The following is an 18,666-nucleotide window of genomic DNA, read 5'->3' on the forward strand; positions in this document are numbered from 1 at the left end:
AATCTAGGAAATAAGAGCACAAAGCACACCTCTTTGTCGCCTCACGGCCCAAGGGAAACAGCATCCAGCATGATGACAGGTTCCTTTTGGGTATCCTTTTGGTCCAGGTATTGGCACCCTCTGGCCAGGGGTCTCCTCCCTCATCTCCGTGGGGTAGCAAATGCCGACTGACAAGCGCTTCTTACTCCTCTTTGCCTTAGGGAATTTCCTTACCAGCAGGAATTTCAGCCCCCCGCCCGCCACTTGCCAGGGCATTATCGTTAGCTTAACAGCAAGTATTTATTTACCTTGCTGTAGTCGTTATCATGCTGAAGTTATCACCCAACAGCCAGAGGTTTTGCTCCCGGACCGAAGCCCTCAACAGGCTCTGATGTCCATCTGATCGCTGGCTCCTTGCAGAGTCTAGGACAAAGCCCATAGTAGACTTTCAGCAGCTTGCCTACCCTGCTCTTTGACCTTTCTCAGGGTCTGCAATAGCGCCCCCTGCAGGCTGACCCTGTTCTTCCTTCCCTTGAGGTTGGTTCTCCCCAATGGATGAGTGGCATTTGTCGGCAAGCTCAAGATTCTCCACCTCCATTGCTCCCCGGGTGCATTGTGTCCTCTTTGGACTGCTGTCCTGAGTGTGCCTACCTCCTGCTTTCTTTTATAGCGCTCTGCCGGGCGTTGATTGCCCAATATCCACCAGGATTGGTTCGCCAGTTTCATCATTCGCTGTGGTTTGCTGGAAGGAGTTTCCCCTTGTCGATTTCTAGTGTTTTGTTTCCCTCTTTGGGATTCTCAAGTGTTGATCAATGACCTTCCCTTTGTTCTGATTGGACAATTGATTGACTTCCTTGGCATGGACTGAGGACTTAAAGAATCAGTCCGCCATTTTGGAATCAGACATCAGTGGATTTGGAGCTGCGTGGCAGCGCACTCCATCACTAGCATCAGGGATTGTCACTGGTTGTTGTGGTCTACAACTGCAACCTGTAGAAGTGGAGAAGGGCTGTCCGTGCAATCCAGGATGTCCTGACATGTGGATATGCATGTATGTGCTTTTCGACTGCAGTGGCGCATCTCCACTGCATTCCTGCAAAATTGCCAATCACACCCGCGCTGCTCTGGTAACACAGTGGAGAGTGGGAGGCGATCAGCCTCCATATCTATGTGAATGAAGGCTCCATCAGCCGCTAAGGAAATAGCGGCGGTTCGAGATTGCCCAATTTTGTCAGAGAATGCTGGGAACAGGAAGGGATCCAAAGATAGAGGGCCAATCAGGCCGGACCAGCAATGGTAGTGCTCTAAAAAAGGAAATCGCTATCTCTGGGATTACCAATTCCAGTGTGCCTGTAGGTAGAGCAAGAGAGCTAATGGCACCAGATTGCCACTGGGGAAGGAGGAATCATGTTTTCCGCTTCCGCTGGACACTACAAGTAAAACGCTAAACGTCTCTGCCTTACACGTCGAGGCGGACAATTGGGCGTTGTAAGAATTGTAGAAGATTTTGCCTTCAGGATTGGAACAGATATATTTGCCAGAATGGTGTCCACTTTATATATAGAGCTTAATATTGTGCAACTTTCATTGTGTTTTACTGCCAGAAGTAATGCATTTTCTACAGCAATTCTGTATTAATTAAGTAGTTTCTTTGTTTGTATTTATGTAAAACACATTAACCATGGATGTGCTTGTTTGTACATTTGTGTATTACACTAATCCTGAGTGTATTTTGTCACTTATGTACCACACACTTACCCTTAGTGTGTGCGCGTCGGTGTGTATGTTTGCAGTTCACGCTATTCCTCATTGTGCTTTTTATTCGTGTGACACACACACTCAAATCGGTGTGTGCCTATTTATGTAGTGCACACTAAACAACAGTGCATTTCTAGGTTTCCCTTAACTAGGGGTGTTGTGAGGTTTGTAAAAGATCCAGGGCTAGAGCCCATGGCAAGTGCAGACATCACATAACTATATCCAATGAATGTGCGTGCCACGTTGTGCTTTCAAGTGTTAATATTGCATGCTATACTGTTCATTCTGATTTGGAAGTACTGCTACCATACTGCCACTCCAAAGTGTAGTAGTAGTGCTATGTTATATAAAACAAAGAAAAGCCTTTGACAGGACAGACTTGCTGTAGCTTGAGAAATGGTATTTAAGCAGCATCTGGAGAGTTACATGTTTGCCACATTAGCCATACAGTCGCTTGCTGCCGGTTGTTGGGCTGACAAACTGATAGGGGGTAGAAAGTGGGCTTAACAAGTGGTGGGACATAATTAATTTAATTGTACAATGTAGGGAGTGAGCACAGCGAGTGAGCTGGGCAAGGGGTGTTCCCTCCCCTTCCCCCGTGAGAACATTTTGGAAGCAATCCTGTCAAAATCACACATATTTCAGGACAAATTTTTCCAAAATAACCAGAAAAGTACCTATGCTTGTTAGTGATCTAAAGGGCTGCCAAATACTGTACCACTAATAAACTGCAGCCAGCGGCAAGCAGGCGGGATACAAATGCCCAATAGAACATAACTAACAAATGAAAAACATTTCCAATTGCAACATAGCTTTTTAAACAATTTAACATGTGAGTTGCATTTTGTACAAAATGCGATATGGACAGAACATACTACAGTAAAAATGAAAGACGCATTTCCAATTGCAATGTCTCACAGGTGCTGGATTGATCAGGCTTATTTGGATATACTGCTTAGGATATTAAACCCCTCCCTACGCTGCCAAAAAGCATTATGGGTTGAAAGCAAGAGACTACCTTCTTGTCCGCTCACAGTCAGATTCTCAAATATTGCACAAGGCCTGCGCTGCTTAAAAAAAGATCATAACCAGTTTGAAAAATAAGGCAAATAAGCATTATACTCTATGGGCCTCATTGCGGCATGGCTACCTCCATTCCGGGTACCAGGTCCGGGTTCCCTGAATGGGGAAGTACCGGGCCATTCCAACCTTGGAGGGCCCGGTATTTCTCAATTCAGGGAACCCGGACCTGGTCCATCCCCATTCCCATTTGAGCCCCCATAGGGCTCAATGGGAATGGGGAGCATGCTAACAAGGGACCCGTTAATGATGGGCCCGTTGTTAGCATGCTGGGTTGCTCGCGGGACCCGCTAAGGACGCCTGATAAAACCAGACCTCGTAATGGGGCAGTAAGGCGTTAACGGCTCCGGCACCTTTACCGGTACTTGCAGACATTTTTTTGGGAACGAGAGGCGGTAAACCAGAATTTGTGCTCACACTGGAAACCTCATCCTGGGTGTTCCAAATGGATTTTATTCTGCAAATAAAAAGGACTGGTCCATAGATGGCTTTATTGACCATTGTAAGACCCTTGAAGGATACCCTGGATTTTCCTGGGAGCCAATGTAGTATTCACCAGACCGGCGCTACGTTTTATGGTAGACACCTTTTTAAACGTGTGCACTTTGTTCGTGCACATTTAGTAGATATCATTTCAACCCGCTTTTTTTTTTTAATGGGGCGTTCCCCCCTCCTTCTAGTCCACATCCCCAGCCTCCAAACTCATCCCACTTCCCTACCCCCACATACACAGTTACTTATACACAAAAATGTATATGCAATTGGTCCACTTCAATAAACAAATGCACGAATAAAGGGCATACGTTTTAACAGCGGACTACAAATAAGCACGTTGCACGCCAGGCAAGTCAAACTTGCTCTTTTGTGTGGGTGCTCATCACTGTCTTCGCGTTTGTAGTTAAAGCACTTGAAATCAAAGGGCCTCATCCTGAGCTGGGCAGAGCGGTAAAATGCAGTGGCAATTCTATTACCACCACATTTACCGCCCCGCCCAATCTCGAGTTGGGTGGAAAGTGGGAGTGGGAGGTAAAATCTCCCCTTTCCACCTGTTTTCGGCACTATTAGCAGGGCGCTAATTGCGCCACTGCTAATAGCGCCAAGAAACCCCCCATTGGTTCCAACCAACAGGAATGGGGATTTACCTCAGGGTGCGGCCCAACATCTAATGTTTAGGTTAGTACCCAGAAACAGGGCATTCTATAATGCAACTAGGCACTGAGAGTGGCGCGAGCTATCGAATCTGACAGAGGTGCTTGAGGTGGCAGTCAAAGGGAGGATGGTGATGGACAGAGAAGAGTCTAGAATGACCCCTAAGGGTTTGGCATGTTTTGCCTGGTGATATTGGTATCTGCAATAGACACCTGCATGTAGGTTAGGCTAGGATTCTCCTGGAGATGTGTTGAGGACAGAGCCTTAGTCTAAGGCTAAGCCAACTTTTGCTTCCATGTGTCCCGCCCGCCATCCCGCATTTTGGGATGAGTGGGACACATGGTAGGAGGTTCAAGCACCATTCCTCATATGTTACTTTTCTCACTTGGGAGGATAGCTCAGGGGCAACAATCTCGCCTTGGAAGCAAGACGACACGGAGCACCGAGGGTTCGATCCCTGGATCCGTGCTTAGAAACCTCTGGGTATTAAGCGCATTATAAATAGCCTAGCATATCATATCACCCTCACTTTGCCTGCTACTTGTGCCCGTCATGGGTGGGGGAGGATATGAGGAGAGACCAAGAAGTTTGCAATCGTGCAGCACATACAACTACTTTGATGCTCAGCACATCTCTGTGGTTGCTGTTACTAGCCAAGGAGGAGGATGCGTTTCCTTTCGACCCTGAACAAATCCATACGATTTTATTTGATGCTCTCCCTGTTCGCGCCCTTCCCCCTCACTCTAAAAGGGGCGTGCTTTAGCACCTTTAGACCCCTCTGCCCCTCCATGCATATGCTCTGTAACAGCACAGCAAGTTTTCCTCTCACAGAAAGCATGTGCAGCACAGGCAGGGATGGCCTGGGAACCAAAAGAGGCCTTGGAAATGTTCTTCAAAGTGGCCCCGTATTATACAGTGTGAGCAGGCCCATTTGGAAATAAAAGAGTTAACCACACAAAAGAGGCCAGTGATGCAGAGGCCCACCAGGAGGTCTCCAGAGTTCCCTGCAGGACAGTCCATTCCTGAGCACAGGCAGCAGCATAAGTCTCTCAGTCTCTCACTCACACACAAACACACACTCGGTACAGCAGAGGCATCAGTGCTGTCTTGATCTAGCTGTGCCTGGAACGCAAAATAACTATGTTGCAAGCGTATTAGAACCAATTTGTGAGGGCCTCTAAGATTTTCTCTGCCCTCTCATCCCTCAAAGGAGGAATGGCATGGTCGATAACACGTGTTTTCCACCTCCAAGAGAGCATTTGAACGGACCAAACACATTTCTGGTCGCAAGAAATGTGTCACAAGTTTCAAATCCCGCCTCTGGAGCACCTGGGAGACATGTCCTTCCATTGGTCAAACAGGTCTGTGTGTTCAGTACCGTGCTCTGCTGCCTGCCCACTTTGGTGGGCTTCTTCAAGTGTGCATCATTCTACATGCCATCCTGTGAACTTATCTGAGAACTGAAACTGAACTTCAGGCCTTTCCTCCATACGAAGATGAGAAGGTTTGCAAGATTTCGAGGAGCCAACCTGGATTGCAATCTGATCTTGACTTGCTCAGAGTCCGTGATCTCATGCACCTTGAAGCACCTATGCACGGCTTTAGTGCGCATTTAAGACTAAACGTGCTGCAGAATGAGCATCTGCGCCAAAGTGTTGCATAAGAGTTTGAAGAGGTTCCAGAGACATGCCCCCAGTGCGACCGACCCCGATTTTGGAGCACAAGAAAATGGATATTAATAAATGTTATGGATGAAGATCTTCAACGGCTGTGCATTCTAAGGGATGACGATCTTAATGCTTGTTGATGAATATATGATTTTATGGTATTTAAAAGAATTAATGTATGTGGATTTGTGTATATTTTTTGTGAAAAGTTCAAATTGACTCGACAAAATTAAAATAAATAAAAATAAAAAAGTACAAGAATATAGCTCAGACTTAATGGCCAATAGCTCCCGGGGATCTCCTCCGACACTACTAACCTGGGTGCAGATTATCACGAAGTCTTCTAAAGTGGACATCTGTTCACGAAAACTCTCACTAAAACCACTCTCTATCCCAGTCCCCCAAAACGATGGCTTGTGATCACGGGCCGTGATCGCTGCCGGTCTAGAATGCATTTTATCGTGCATCGTAGAAACAAGAGACCTTTTCAGCCGGTACTAAATGGAGGAGCCCCAATTGATCACATTGCAGTGATGGGCATTCTCATGACTTTTACTTAATCTTTTGCCGCCGTTTTCTGCTGAGAAGGTGAGCCATGCAAAAATTAGGGAAACATTGAGTTGATAGTGAAAAGCAGGATTTTGTATATTATTCCTAATTTTTTTAAGGGAATAGCATTAGGTGACAAGTATTTTGGCAACTGCCAAATGATGCAGTGAAAAAGCAGTTACACTAAAATACCGGAAAAAAACGAGGCCCAAAACAACGATTTTTTAAAATTCAAATTTCGAAAATGTTTTCTCCTTTTGTTCCACTTTCTTTCTTTTTTTTTAATGCGGGGTCTCCCACACCCCCGCATTCACCCACATTAATCATACCTCAACCCGACCCCTCATCTATTTTTGGTAAAAAGTGCAAAAATCCCACAAAAATTCGATTAAAAAAATGCTATTTTCTGTCTCGTTTTTTAATTCGCTTTGTGTTATGCCATACCGAAAGCGAAAACGTGCAGGTTTTTAGACTTTCAGCTCAGGTTTTTAGACTTTCAGCTGGAGGGGTCAGAAGGCTATCCTGCCACCACATTTGTCAATTTCTAGGTGATTGCATAAAGGCAGTTTACTTCTCAAGGCCTGATTGCCCAGTCCTGAGTCATAGGGTGGGAGGATGCAAGGTGAAGCAGGGTCAGTCAGTCAGAGTCAGGCTCTGAAGCCTTCAGACACCCAGCAGAAGAGCATTCAGCACCACTAACCTGAGTCCAGGGCAGGGACGAAGCCTAGTAGACACAGGAGTCCATGGATTATGGTCATGTTCACACAGCCAGAGGCAGGATGGGAGGCGGAGGAAAACCTGCAAAGAAAAGACTCAGTTAGAGGCCATATTACCTATCTCATTTCCAATTAAACAGGCAGTAGACAATGATACGATTGCATCCATTTCAGAGAGTCAACGTTCCTTATAGGCGGCGGAAATAATATCACTCTCCCCAACTTGGAGTCAATGAATAACAAGCACTCCATTTTTAACTCTACCTCCAACCTTGCCACACGCGCAAGTACGATCAATGCCCTCAAACCTCGCTCGGCTCCGCTTTGATGCTTCCTCATCGAGAAATCAACATGTCCCATTTCCCATAAAGGGAAAAGTATGGACCACCTTCTGTCGACCTGTGTCACGGCCTACCGTGGTAGTCAACGTCCCAGGCAGAGGCAACCGACACGTGTGGTCATTCAATATACAGGGAAATCGTTCAATGCTCCCTCTGTCCATCAAAACGACTTATTTACTATTCACTTTTAATATGAGTAAGACCTGTCTGGTATTAGTGATCAAATGTGTATAATTATCGATTGACTTTCATTGGTGCAAAAGTGTCAATATCACAAAACCTTGATTTTTCATTCAATATCTAGTGCCTGGATTGCAAATTGGACTTCAATGTGCCTAAGTCAATTAAAAGCAATCGCACCATCTACCTCATGCGCAAGCATGATCTCACTGCCATCAACCTAGATGAAAAGGATATCCCTATCCACCTCCAGAATATGGTTTTTTCACTCCTTCCTCATATGTGATATCACTGTCGACCCCTGGAAAACAATAATTTCCCTTCCCCCACCCTTTAGCCCCCCCCCCCCCAGTAAACACTGTATTGCTGTGTACCACAGGAATAAAGGGATCTCGTTGCCCACCTCATGTGTAAACATGACATCACTGTCCATCTCTGAGATGCAATAATTTCACTGCCCCCCTCATAAGTGAATATGATTTCTTGGTCCACCTCAGGAATAAAAGCCCCTCTTTAGGTCATGCCCAAGCAAACTCACTTGTGGAGTACCCCAAGGATCCAGTCTGTCACCTTTTTCTTTTTAATATCTACAGGACGCCGCTTCTGGAGCTTATCAATAACTCGGGCCTCACCTGCTTTGACTGCGCTGGTGATACCCATGTCATCTGCAAGCTCACAAACAACCCATTATCTAATGCACTGGATCTTACCACATGCTTAGCACTTGTTGATTCCTGGATAACAAGAAACAGGCTGAAAGCAAACACAGCGAAAGCCAAGCTTATGATTTTCAGTACCACACCACCAATCCCCTGGCCTGAGGAACAGGGACCATGTCAGGTGCCTATGACAACCGTCAGAATGATCAAAATCCAAATGGATAGTGACCTCTCACACAAACCGCAGTTGAAAGCCAACAGAAGGAGCTGCCGTTACCTTACCTACTTGACTTTCACATAGAGAACCATGGCAGTGATCACCCTTCTACTTTTAATAGTAGACTACACCAACAGCCTCTACCTCGGGCTCCGGGGAAACCTGCTGAACAGGCTACAAAGAGTTCACACCACGGCAGCTAGACATCTTCTGAGACTCCAAAGACATGAACGCATCATCCCAGCTCTCCACACACTCTACTAGCTCCCAATGAAATGGTGGGATGCCTTCAAAACTCTCTGCATTGCGCAGGGTGCCACCACCAGGGGTGTTGCTAGGTCTGGAAAAGATCAGGGGCTATGCTAATGTCGGGACTGGTGGGACTCAGGGCTAGCTATAGCCTTTAGGTTGTAGACCCTGAGCTTCTATCCGGGGCTACAACCAAAAGACCCGGGGCTATCGCCCTCTAAGGCACCCTCCCACCCCCAGCAACGCCTCTGTCTACCACAAGTAAATTCGTTCACTACAAACCATCAAGAATGCTTTGATCCAGGAACCCGGTCCTAATGATGAGAAGCTTAACTTGAAACATCACAAAGGATCTTCGTTTTTCGTCACCTCAATCACACTCTGAACTGTTGCGCACAGGGGGAAACGATGTGACTATCGGAAAATACCGGGAAACTTGGCTATACAACTAAAACCAGCAGTAGAATAGCACAACATTCTCAGAAGCCCACCCTCGGTAGCATCAATCAGGTAAGCCTCCTCTGCACAAAGGGCACAAACATGCCACAAACCCACACAGAATGAATTCGCCAAGGACTACGGAATCAGGAAAGCCTCCTTTCAAATGCGCAATGGTCCAGTAGATTAGACACCAACCAAGAAATACAGGAGGTCGGATTTATTCGGGTCGGTGTCTCCTGACCCTTTAACCAAACCAGAGCAGCATGAACCATCACTAACTGGAGCCAAGTACCTCAGTGACACCGGACTAAAAGCCAAATGGATCCCTCTCACGTAACCAACCAAACAACCCTCCAACCAAATCTCATCTTCCCCTCTCTCTCCACCTTACATTCAACACTGGCTCTCCTATCCCATTACTGATCACACTATCTTGCAAAAGGGTAGAAGTGTGTTATACAAGCCCACTTTACAATAAATTACATATGCAAACATCGTCTTGCTGTCCACCTTTGGGATGCGGTAGTTCCACTGCCCTCCTAAGTAAACATGTTGATCCCTTCCCCAGGAATAATGAGATCTCACTGCTTTTTTTCTATATGTAAACAGTACATTGCCACTCGCATCAAGGATACAGTAAGGTCACTGTCCTCCCCCTAAATAAACATGTTGGCCCCCCTCAGAAATACTGTGATCTCACTGCCCTCTTCCTGTGTAAACATTACATTGTCGTTCACATTAGTGCTACAGTAAGGTCACTGCCTTCCTCCTCAGTAAACATGTTGCTCCCCGCCTCAGGAATAATGTGATGTTACTGCCCTCTTTCTGTGTAAACATTACATTGTCATTCACATTACTGCTTCAGGAAGGTCGACACTGCCCTCCTCCTCAGTAACTCCCCACCTCAGGAATAATGGGATCGCACTGCCTTCTTCCTATGTAAATATTACATTGTTGTTCACATTAGTGCTACAGTAAGGTCACTGCCCTCCTTCTCAGTAAACATGTTGCTCCCCAACTCAGGAATAATGTGATCTTACTGCCTTTTCCTATGTAAACATTACATTGCCGCTCGCATTACTGCTACAGTAAGGTCACTGCCCTCCTCCTCAGTAAACATGTTGCTCCCCAACTCAGGAATAATATCACCTTACTGCCCTTTTCCTATGTAAACATTACATTGCCGTTCACATTAGTGCTACAGTAAGGTCACTGCCCTCCTTCTCAGTAAACATGTTGCTCCCCAACTCAGGAATAATGTGATCTTACTGGCCTTTTCCTATGTAAACATTACAGTGCCGTTCGCATTAGTGCTACAGTAAGGTCACTGCCCTCCTCCTCAGTAAACATGTTGCTCCCCACCTCAGGAATAATGTGATATTACTGCCCTTTTCCTATGTAAACATTACAGTTCCATTTGCATTAGTGCTACAGTAAGGTCACTGCCCTCCTCCTCAGTAAACATGTTGCTCCCCAACTCAGGAATAAGGGGATCTCACTGCCCTCTTCCTATGTAAACATTACATTGTCATTCGCATTAGTGCTACAGTAAGGTCACTGCCCTCCTCCTCAGTAAACATGTTGTTCCCCAACTCAAGAATAATGTGATCTTACTGCCCTTTTCCTATGCAAACACTACATTGCCGTTCGCATTAGTGCTACAGTAAGGTCACTGCCCTCCTTCTCAGTAAACATGTTGCTCCCCAACTCAGGAATAATGTGATCTTACTGCCCTTTTCCTATGTAAACATTACATTGCCGTTCGCATTAGTGCTACAGTAAGGTCACTGCCCTCCTTCTCAGTAGACATGTTGCTCCCCAACTCAGGAATAATGTGATCTTACTGCCCTTTTCCTATGTAAACATTACATTGCCGTTCGCATTAGTGCTACAGTAAGGTCACTGCCCTCCTTCTCAGTAGACATGTTGCTCCCCAGCTCAGGAATAATGTGATCTTACTGCCCTTTTCCTATGTAAACATTACATTTCCATTTGCATTAGAGCTACAGTAAGGTAACGGCCCTCCTCCTCAGTAAACATGTTGCTCCCCACCTCAGGAATAATGTGATCTTACTACCCTTTTCCTATGTAAACATTACATTTCCATTCGCATTCGTGCTACAGTAAGGTCACTGCCCTCCTCCTCAGTAAACATGTTGCTCCCAAACTCAGGAATAATGTGATCTTACTACCCTTTTCCTATGTAAACATTACATTTACATTCACATTCGTGCTACAGTAAGGTCACTGCCCTCCTCCTCAGTAAACATGTTGCTCCCCAACTCAGGAATAAGGGGATCTCACTGCCCTCTTCTTATGTGAAATTACATTGCCTTTCACATCACAGATACAGTAAGGTCACTGCCCTCGTCATGAGTGAACATGATACCACTGCCTGCCTTCCTCAGATATAAAGTGATCTCACAGTCCCTTCATATGTAAACATGACACATGCCATCACTGTCCACCTCTGATACACATGTATTTCACTCCCTCACCCTTAACAAACATGATACCACTTAGCACCTCAAAAAGTGAGTGATCGCACTGTCCTCTTCATATGTAAACATGAGATCTCTGTCCGTGTCAGTGATCAATAAGTTCCCTGACATTCTCATAAGCACACATTATATCACATTCCACCTCTGGGGTACAATAAGTTCACTGCCTTCTTCATAAGTAAACAAGGTATTGCTGCCCACCGTAAGTAGTAGGTGCCCCACCCATATGCAAACATTATATCACAGTCTAATTCTGGGGTACAGTCAGCTCACTTGCCGCCTCACATGTAATAAGATATTGCCCATCTGAGAGATAACATTATCTCGGTATCCAGTTATATTACCCCCACAGGTTGCCATACATATAGTCAGGGGAGTTGCTAGGTCTGGAAAAGACCCTGGGCTAAGCTGATGTCGGTACTGTTGGGACTGGGGGCTAGCTAGTCTTTTGGCTGTAGCTCCTGAGATTCTATCAGGGGCTACAACCAAAAGATCAGGGGCTATAGCCCCTTAGCCCCCCCCTAGCAACGCCCCTGCATATAGTCGCTGGGAGGTGATATTATGTATGGTGACCATTTGTGAGGGGAGCGGGGCTGTCCCCCGCTTGACTTGGGGGGGGACTTTTTAAAACAGGGGTTGCAGGGGTGTCCCGCACAGGATCACAGTGATAATGTTGCCGCAAACCACTACCTTCTTGCAGCGACTTTTTCCCTTTTTTGCCACACAGCCTTTTTGTCTGGACATTATCACATGGAACCATTATCCCCATGTCCCCTTTATATGTAAATGTCATATCGCTGTTCACCTTAGGGATACAGTAATTTCATTGCCCTCCTCATAACTAAACATGGGTTAATTGTCCCCCTCAGACATACAGTGTTGTCACTGCCAATTTCACATCTAACCATACTTTGGCTGTCCACCTAAGGTATACAGCGATCACACTGTCCACCTGATTTCACTGTAGACCACGTCCATTAAAGTGTTCACTGTCCAGCTCATGTATAATGTGAACCAACTGTTGTTAATTGCAATCGCGATCTCATTATGTGCCTATTGTCTAAACATGGCCTCACCGTCTAGTATTTAAGCAATCACCACCAGATCGGGTGGTAATGGCCTGGGGCCCAAGTTGTGCGAGGGCCTTAACAGTGGCCTGTGGCACCGTCACCACCCTATCCAGCCAGGCGGTTCGGGTGTTATTGCTATTTGCACCCGGTTTTCCAAGCCGGAAACCAGGGGTGCTGACAGCAATGTATTTTCCTTGAATGAACGGGACATGCTCGCGGCATCCCTTTCATTCATACAAAAACATACCTAAGATGGCTGCCGTGGAGCTGGAAGACAGGGCTCCATGCGGACCGGGAGGCTGGAGTGGCGGTTGCACCGCCACCAAAAGAACCAGGTAAGTGGGGCAGTGGGGTGGGGAGGGGAGGAACAGTTACTGAATGGGAGGAAGATGGCGGGGCAGAGGAGCAGCCATCAGGTTACTTGAAATGCGGGCTTCGATCGTGGGTTTAGCCCGTGGGATCCAAGCAACCTGATTGGCTGGCTCACCCGCCACGGGTGCTAAAAAGTAATATCAAAGTTCACCTATTGTATAAATGTAATCTCACCACCCACTTATTGTCTAAGCAGATCACACTTAAAACAGGATTTAACTATCCATATCAAGTATAATGTGAACTAACTGTCCTCAGTTGCTAACACAATCTAATTGGGCACCATTTGTGTAAACGTCACGGTCCACCTTGGGAATACGTATGTATGTGTAGATTTCTATCGCAATGCTGCCATAGTGCTGCTTTACAGTACTTTACTGAGAAAAGGAAATTAAGTTCTAGAGAATCGGAAGTCGGAGACAGTGATTAGATCAGATCTGCTATTGAGTGTTCAATCTAGCCACTGAGTGACCTGGGCCCGTATCACCAAACATGTGCACAGGTAGAGGTACACAGGATTACCAATAGGGCAAACATTGGTCTTGTGCAAAAGACATACTATATCCACGCAATGTGGCACCACATCAATATTTCCCGTAGTGCTAATACGGGTAAGAATTAGCACCAGGGAGAACATTGCCTCGGCACAGGAATACCTTGAAAGAATTCGTTTTTGGACACAGCAATGTTTACTTGAGTGCTGATGAGCTACAGAATTGCACTTGGACCGGTGCAAGGTTTATGTAATATGAGTCCAGGTGTGTTCCCAGCCAACCCATTACCCTCCTCAGAGGTGAACATGATCTCACTGTGAATCTCATGTGTAAAAGTAATTTCACTGATCACCCAAGGTGCAACATTTGTAGTCATGTATATCACAAATTACTCCAGCATTTGACTCAACTCCAAGTGCCTCTAATTTTGGCATACAAGGGAGATTAGGTGATTTTACGGATTTATTGCGATTTATAAATGTGCCGCAGACATGCTAAGTCGCTACAGGGCTCGTACATAAGGAAGACACATACATGTGCACGCAGGGTTCAGCCAAATATCATGATCAGAAAATCATTACCGGTAAAGAGAAGTATGCACAGACAGAAAGAGCGCAAAAAGAGCGCAAGGCAAGACAGTGCAATCACCGCACATTCGGGATTCTAGGAGTCGTCTCCTGGGTGTCTGCAGTGTGGCAGATCATAGCAGTGCAAACTGATAGGTACCGGGTTGCAATTACTACGTTTTGTTTTGTTTCTTGATGAGAAGCTTCCTCTTTAGGCATCTTTTGAGCCACTTGTGGTACTGTTCTAGTTTCGCTTAGCAAACATTGTGTTCCATAAAGCTGGTCTATGCCTTAGCAGGGATCTGCAGTTAAGCTTTAGGGGGTCCTATTGCAAAGTCCTGCGAAGTGAAGGACCTTAGGGTTCTGGATGGGATGCACTAACCTGATTGGAGACCTATTGACGGGAAGTTTTCCAGCAGCTCTTGTTGGTCATGCCCATAGCTCTGAGTCAATCTCTCACCTCGGTTGGGAGCTACCTTGAAGGCTTTAAAGCTTGTCAGATATGGCTGAAACTGTTAAGGCTGATTGGGAGTCTGGCATCTCTATTCTGCGCTAGTTGCATTTAAATAAGAAGTTGTTTTGGAGTCCCAAATAAATTCTGTTACAATGATCTCAATAGCTTAAGACCAGCGATTGAACTAAATAGGTGTTGGGGTCTATGGTGGCGAGGGGCATGATGTGCTCTTGGTGTGGAGCTAAAGGCTGGTGCTTCTAGTTAATGAATTGACTTGTTGCCAAAGATCAGCCACTGCGATGATGTTAGAAAGCCGGGATTGGAGCCAGAGCCTCTTTGATCACAGTCAACCATCCCAAGTGCCAAAAGGGGCCTCGTTGTCAATCTCAAGTTTAAAAAGTGCAGCTCCAGTGCAAACAGGTGCAGTTTGTTTCTTCTGCATACATTTTATTCAACTCTAAAAACATGTTTTTCTGTGCTTCCTGGTTACAAAAAGGAAGGTTTGTCAGATTATCTGAAGCTAATTTGCAATGAGACTGTAATTTAATATAAAGTGATCTTATATAGCGCCTTTCTGCCAATAATCCTGGCCTCTGTGCACATGGCTCTGTTAGAAAGGAGGGCAGGGTGCGTTAGTCGGATAGCAAGAAGGCAGATGCAGAAACCTTTGGTGTTGATGGATGCAGGTCAGAAGTACCCGGGACTTGTGTGTCGATATGAACATCTCTATGACGTTTGTGGTTGGTAGTGACCAGGCAGGTTAGCCATATGCGCAGCCCCTGCATTGTGGGGTGGAAATATGTGCAGCATGGTTCTTGAAAGAAGATAGATAGTCTGAATCTGTTAAGTACACTAAACCTAGGAGGTCGTCTGTAGGAGTGTGGAAGGTATAAGGATGTACGATTTTAGTAGAGTCGAAAATCACTGTGGTGGAAATATCAGCTTGGAATTTGACTTGCATTTTGTGCTCAGATTTTTGCAATCCTATTTTTAGGAGAATATGGATAATGTGACTGAGGTCTATGAGAGTGCTGGTCAGCCAGTTAGCACATTCCATGTAGACTTCATGGAGAAGTGCTCAGGTATGGATAACATTGTATGCAGAACCTTGGAAGCATTACTCAGTTAACATCAGGGGCAAATTTCCTAATAATAAGGATACTTCCATGTGGGGTAACCCAGCTGTAAATACAAACAATCCCATTTTGAAGGATTTCGACAAAATGTTCATATTTTAATGTTCACGGATGGGTGGCTGGATGGCTTGCTACTTAACTTTGAGTTTTTAATGCTACATGTGAGAAGGCAAAAGGGAGAAGATGACATCTGAACCCTGAGGAACTCATTTCTCTGATGTTGACCATGTTGCATTAAGTCATGCCAGAGATCCTGGGTTTGCTTGTGGTGGTAGAAGTCAGCCTCTTGGGGCCGCTGCTGGTATGAGAGCTCGAAATGATGACAACAATGTGTTGGAAAGAGAAATGGTAGAGAGGTTTTGGTTTGGAGATGTGCAGATGGAATTTCAGAGAATAGGTTAGTCGGGGACCCGAGAATAGGTTAGTCAGCGATAGTTGTAAAAGAAGTGTTACCTTTGACCCGAGATGCATCCAACTAAGAGTATTGCATGGAATTTACAGTATTGCATTCTGGTTAGAGTTGTTGAGGTCTGACCTCTGCTTGATGTGTGATTGATTTGATGGAACACCGAGCCAGATGTTCTGGGGTTGCACAAGAGTACATAGAATAGGGTTAGTCTTGGGATTTCATGTGGTTAGGTCTCCAATCAGGGTATTATTGCATGCTAGATGCTTGTCAATTATCGTGCAGACAACATCTGCGGTTTTATCATGCATATACTGAGCCAGAAACGCACTTGCGTAATTAGATCATTTCTCGTAAAAGGGTTCCAGATTTTATATGGCCTTCTCTTCTCACCCTGTTTGTCTCTGACCACACTCACCTCTCACGCGGTCTATGCTTGACTTGGACACCAGGATTGGCAGTCCCGGAATAACAATTCTGGGGTTTGCTTGGTTGGAGAAATTAAGAGAACTCCCATGCAGGCAATAAAAGCAAACGCGCTTCAACGACTCCAAGGATCGGCTTGAGCATATATAGAGCCCATCACACTGCCGCTCAATTACTTTTAGTAGCAACCATTTATCTCTCTGAAACCAGTGGTCGAAGTTGGCGGGAGCGGCTGGGAGTGGTGCTCCTCTCTTTCTTTTAATCAATTTTTACTGTTCCTATACTTTTATCTTAAAAAGAAACCGTTCCGGAACGTTTTCGTTTTAAAATAACAGTGTAGGAAGAAGTTGAAACTTGCACTTTCAATGCACTGCACTGGATGTTCCCTTAAACAGCAGGCACATGTGTTTTGGGGTTTCTATTTTGCATGGTAAGAGGCGTGGCAATGGGGTTTGTGGGGAGTGGTGCAGGCCAGCAGGGAACATAGTTCCACTACTTCTTTTCGTACACCTCGACCACTGTCTGAAACTGCCCTCGTATAAATATTCCCCTCTCCTCCAGACGCCTCAGAGTGAACGCAGCTCATTTCTGCAGTCCTGACCTATGGTCTACTTGGGCTGCATCGATGGGCACCCACACAATCACAAATACTATTGTGCTTCCTTTAACCTGGCTCATCTCTGATCGTTTTATCTGTACGCACTTTCCACCACCACCATTGCACCCATTCCCATTTTTCTTGCCTACAAAGGCCATGGTCCAGATACCCCAGGGCGCCGGCACAGTACGCCAACTTCCAGGCAAGCCTTGGCAACTCGAAAAGCAAAATGGAGGTTGTATGGCACAATATAGAAGATTTCCAACTTATGACATATCTAATGGACATGAAACAGGTGCTCATGGAGAATTAAGACCTGTTGCAGAAGGTTTGGCATATGCACTTACTTGAGAGATGGATAACTGGGGTCAGCAGGGGTGCATAATGATGTTTGCACGTCTTTTCGTTAGTTGTGCCATTAAAGGCTATTGCCGTTTTTAACGCCTGCAAGCCGCTATCGTTGTTTTGTCATATATTTCTGAGCCCTTCTGTAATTGCCTTTAAAATATGGAGATAAAATAACATGGACTGACAGTTAAAGCTAAGCTTTGTTTGTGACGTTTACAACTTTGTAATACTACCTGAATAAGGGCCCAACGCGCTTAAACACCGTTTTTCTTTTTTATTAATCGTGTCAGCACGCTTGCGCCACTATGCATTACTGGTGACATAAAATAAGTATTTGTGGAGAAAAGTGGGCCCTCAGCGTATGTAATTAGCGGGCTGTCACCCCAACGGGGAGCGCCCCTGGCGCGTGCATAAAGGCCTCCCAGGAAGAGAGCTCAGTCTGGAGTCGTTCTTCTCGGGTCCCAAGGCCCCACCATCTGCGGAGTGTCTCTGGGCGAGAGGAGCACGCTCGGGCCCAGAGAGGCTTTGGCAGCGAGCGGAGTGATTCATAGGCCGCCCCTGGCGAGAGAAGCGGCCGCGCAATCGTTCCCATCTGTTGTGGAGGCAGACTATCAAAGAGGTCGCGAGCGGCGCAGGGTGTTCCTCGGTAGCCAGCTCTCGGCGTCCAGCTACTGCAGGGCCCCGAGGACGCAGGGCGCGTGCCAGGGACTCGGCGCCGAGCTGGAGACAGGGGCCCTCGTGCGCGCCGGTGCCCCGAGCAGCGGGGCTCTTAGTAGTAGCAGAGATCCGTAGCCAATCAGGGGCCCCTATCTAGAACACAGACCCCTATCCACACAAGGATTGCATACACAGAGTAAGGACTCATTCCCAGTGCTGGTCATTGGGCCGGCTCTCGGCGGATCCGAGATCCGGCACCAGATGTGTAGCCGGATCTCGGGATCCGGCCAGAGTCAGCCACCCAAGCCCATGAACCACGCTGAAAAAAAGAAAAAGAAAAAAAAAAAACGTCCGCGACGGCAGCATTCACAATGCTCACTACATGTACAACTGAAAGGAATCAGTTGTACATGTAGCGAGCATTGTGCTTTACACACCAGTGCCAAAGCCGCGGTAAACGCCATTGCTGCAGTCGCACTTTTTTTTTTTTCGTTTTTTTTTGGCACAACAAAATGAGCCAGGGATCATCAAGGGGGCCTGGCCTAACTGCAGGGGTCCTGCTGGCCCATGAGGCCACGCTCCCCTGAGGAACCCCGGCTCAATGGGCTACTGGCACCCTTGCCAGGCAGCCTTTTGTAGTGATCAACACCCTC

The 18,666-nt window shown here is 46.2% G+C and overlaps 1 protein-coding gene across 1 annotated transcript in view; it reads right to left on the bottom strand.

Moving 5' to 3' along the window:
• Positions 1 to 18,666, bottom strand: part of CEMIP (cell migration inducing hyaluronidase 1) — an 867,705-nt gene that overhangs the window by 405,636 nt on the left and 443,403 nt on the right. The window contains exon 2 of the mRNA XM_069624168.1: positions 6,883 to 6,980. Within this exon, the coding sequence (XP_069480269.1) occupies positions 6,883 to 6,940 (58 nt within the window). The 5' untranslated portion in view covers positions 6,941 to 6,980. The remainder of the gene's footprint in view (positions 1 to 6,882; positions 6,981 to 18,666) is intronic.

The sequence above is a fragment of the Ambystoma mexicanum genome, chromosome 11 (genome assembly GCF_040938575.1).
Source record: "Ambystoma mexicanum isolate Mex_15411 chromosome 11, UKY_AmexF1_1, whole genome shotgun sequence".
Lineage (NCBI taxonomy): Eukaryota > Metazoa > Chordata > Amphibia > Caudata > Ambystomatidae > Ambystoma > Ambystoma mexicanum.